General features: G+C 43.0%; 1 protein-coding gene across 1 annotated transcript in view; it reads right to left on the bottom strand.

The window, feature by feature from the left end:
* The window catches only part of LOC112071402 (CD81 antigen), a 25,800-nt gene that overhangs the window by 1,751 nt on the left and 20,534 nt on the right, over positions 1 to 3,515 (bottom strand). The window contains exons 3-7 of the mRNA XM_070439381.1: positions 2,975 to 3,055; positions 2,126 to 2,239; positions 1,730 to 1,831; positions 661 to 744; positions 31 to 586 (exon numbers count right to left, since the gene is read on the bottom strand). Of these exons, the coding sequence (XP_070295482.1) occupies positions 521 to 586; positions 661 to 744; positions 1,730 to 1,831; positions 2,126 to 2,239; positions 2,975 to 3,055 (447 nt within the window). The 3' untranslated portion in view covers positions 31 to 520. The remainder of the gene's footprint in view (positions 1 to 30; positions 587 to 660; positions 745 to 1,729; positions 1,832 to 2,125; positions 2,240 to 2,974; positions 3,056 to 3,515) is intronic.

The raw sequence follows: 3,515 nt of genomic DNA, 5'->3' as shown, positions 1-3,515 counted from the left end.
GGAGAAGTACTTCACGAAAACATACAAAACCTTGGAGAAGTACTTCACGAAAACATACAAAACCTTGGAGAAGTACTTCACGAAAACATACAAAAGGCTCAAAGAAAACAAGAAAGTAGTAAAAAGTTTAGCATTAGAGATGCTGAATGTCTGTTGGTCATCGACAGACTCAAACAGTCAAATCAAATGTTATTGGTCGCATACCCATATTTAGCAGATGTTTTTGCGGGTGTAGTGAAATGCTTATTAGGAGTATTGTTAAAACATAGAAAATACTGTAATAAAATCTAGTCTCTATTTATAATACTGATAGAAATGTACATACTTCTGCAATATAAAAAGAAGTAACCAGGAACTACAACACGTAACATTTTCAATCCCCTTCGATGACTTCGATCTGTACAGGATTTGTGTACCTTTGAGCCCCTCCACTGGGGTTCTCTGGTTCTATAATTCCGTGGTTCTAGAAGGGATCCGTGGTTCTAGAAGGGTTCTGTGGTTCTAGTAGGGTTCCGTGGTTCTAGTACACTGGGGTGGCGTTGCGGATCCCACAGCAGAGAACCATGGTGAAGATCATCTCAAAGATCTAGAATGAAAATCAACATCAACAAAGGAAGTCCAACAGCTGTCCAGGCACGTCTCCGCGGTAACACTACTCACCATGATGACAGCCACCGCCAGGGCAACTAGACCAATCAGGTAGAGCTTCTCAGAGAACAGATCTTTCAGTTTCAGATGACAGTTCTAGTGGGAGGGGAACACAGAGCCAGGGGTATCAGGAACTTCATTTAAACTATGTGTTTATCCTCCTGCATACTACTGTGCTGTGTAAAGCATTCATTCATATAATACATAGTGTTATTCTCACGGGAAAAGGTGGTGTTGACAATATTGTAGTAGCAATGTTTACACATATGGAATTGCAAATTCTGTACTGTCATTCCCTAAAAAGGTCACTTAGCTGTATAAAAAAAATCTTAAATTACAGCTCAATTTTAGCAAATTATGAATGTGTGATTAATCACAGCAAATCCTGCGATAAATTCGATTTAAAAAAATGTAATCGTTTGACAGCCTGAGTTGACATTAAGATGTGAAAATACACATGTGAAAGTGTAGCGGACATGAGTCAGTGATGGTTGCTCATGGTCACGTGATGAATAAGTCGATGGTGGTTGCTCATGGTCACGTGATGAATGAGTCGATAACAGAGGGATGCTATGTTAGCTAGCTGGCTAGTTTAGCCTACTCAAATCCCCGGCTCAAACAGAGGGATGCTATGTTAGCTAGCTGGCTAGTTTAGCCTACTCAAATCCCCGGCTCAAACAGAGAGGGATGCTATGTTAGCTAGCTGGCTAGTTTAGCCTACTCAAATCCCCGGCTCAAACAGAGAGGGATGCTATGTTAGCTAGCTGGCTATCCAACACTGGAACTCTTTCCAGTAAAGGTAAGCTTTTGGTTTTATAAATGTATTGCCATCGGGTTTACTAACGTGTTAGTTCTAGTAGCTATGTTGACTATGGTTTTAACTAATATYGTGACAACAATYTACAGTAGGCTGTCTGTAGTGGTTAGTGTTTATGTAATGAAGGTTTGGCTTGGAAAGGMTTTTGTTGTTGTTGGTGAATGACAGTCAACCAATAMGSTGTAATAGAAATAAGACCATGCTCATGAAATACGTCATTGTTCTCCATCTTAAACGGCATCGWCCACCACCGGTGTACTGTACCGAAGGTTTCAACAGGGCATCTTCCAGGCTCTTCTTGGGACACAGAGCTCCGGTTACTTGTACGAATAAGGGCGAGTCATCTCCTTTACCACAGCAGTCCAGCTAGGGAAAACACAGGTCGAGACAACCGATCAGTCATGCCATTTCTTGATTGATTAATTCATTGATTGGCAATTTTTCTCCCCCAGGCCTCCCGTCATGTGCTACCGAAGAGGTATTGTAACAAACATTAAAAACCCTCCACTGAAATAACTCTGTAAATCAGCTGTGCATCTATTTCCCTCATCAATAACAGAGATATATTTTCAACAAACTACCGCTATATGATCACATGACTAGATTACTACTATAACAATTTAACAGGCTTATAGGATGATGGTGAGAGTGGCGACCTACCGTCTCGTGGAACACCTCCAGGACTTTGATAGCAGCTGTTTTGCTGGGAGAGTCAACGACGTCCACTGACTTGATGTACGCCGCATCGTAGAAGTTGATCATCTCCTTGGAGATCTGGAACAGAAGACTGTAGTTAGGAGTTTGTACAATATCTCTGTGTGTGTGGATGGGGGTCTGTGTGTGTGGATGGGGGTGGGGGGTGTGGGTTGGCACGCTATGTGAGTTAGCGTGTGATCTAGTGTCTTACTGTGTGAGTTAGGGTGTGATCTAGTGTCTAACTGTGTGAGTTAGGGTGTGATCTAGTGTCCTACTGTTGAGTTTAGGGTGTGATGTACGGTGTGGTGGTGTATTATGCTACTGTGTTGAGTTAGGGTGTGGATCTAGTGTCTTACTGTGTTGATTAGGGTGTGATCTAGTGTTTACGTGTGAAGTTAGGGTGTGATCTAGTGTCTTACTGTGTGAGTTAGCGGTTGAACTAGGTCCTACTGTGGTGAAGTTAGGGTGTGTGATCTAGTGTCTTATAGTGGAGTTTAGGTGTGATCTAGTGTCTACTGTTGAGTTAGGGTGTGATCTAGTGTCTTACCTGTGTGAGTTGAGGGTGTAGATCTAGTGTTCCCTACTGTGTTAGTTTGGGTGTGAGCTAGTGTCTACTGTGTTGAGTTAGGGTGTGATCTAGATACTTACATGTGGAGTTAGGGTGTGATCTAGTGTCTTACTGTTTATTAGTGATGTTGATCTAGTGTGATCTAGTGTCTTACTGTTGAGTTACCACGGTTGACCTAGTTGTGATCTAGTGATCCTTATGTGTGAGTTAGGGGGTGCTGATCTAGTGTGATCTAGTGTGTTTACTGTGTCTTCGGTGTCTGATATCCCCCAGATCTCCAGCAGCCACCTCCAGGCGAACAGACCACACCCCAACATTTGAAAAAACTGAAAGGAGATAAGAAACATAAAAAGGTTCATTTGGCAAACATTTTATACATAGGTTAAATGTAAATCCCAGGGCTATAAATGAATTGGAACCATGAAAGGAGTGAGCTGGGGCTGACCACTTGAACAGAGGGGGAGGAGAGAGAGAGACAGAGAGGAGGAGAGACAGAGAAGGAGAGAGAGAGAGAAGAGAGACACAGACAGAGAGAGAGAGAGACAGAGAGAGAGAGAGAAGACAGAGAGGAGAGAGACGAAGAGAGGAGAGAGAGAGCAGAGAGAGAGAGAGAGAAGACAGAAGAGAGAGGAGAGTCAGAGAGAGAGAGAGGAGAGACAGACAGAGAAGAGAGAGTAGAGAGAGAGAGAGTCAGAGAGAAAGATAAGCAGAGAGCAGGAGAGAGACAGAGAAGAGGAGAGAGAGACGACGAGGAGAGAGAGAAGAGGAGAGAGCAGAGAGAAGTCA

Source organism: Salvelinus sp. IW2-2015, unplaced genomic scaffold (assembly GCF_002910315.2).
Source record: "Salvelinus sp. IW2-2015 unplaced genomic scaffold, ASM291031v2 Un_scaffold1607, whole genome shotgun sequence".
In the NCBI taxonomy this organism is placed as follows: Eukaryota; Metazoa; Chordata; class Actinopteri; order Salmoniformes; family Salmonidae; genus Salvelinus; species Salvelinus sp. IW2-2015.
This window is presented reverse-complemented; position numbering and strand designations above follow the sequence as displayed.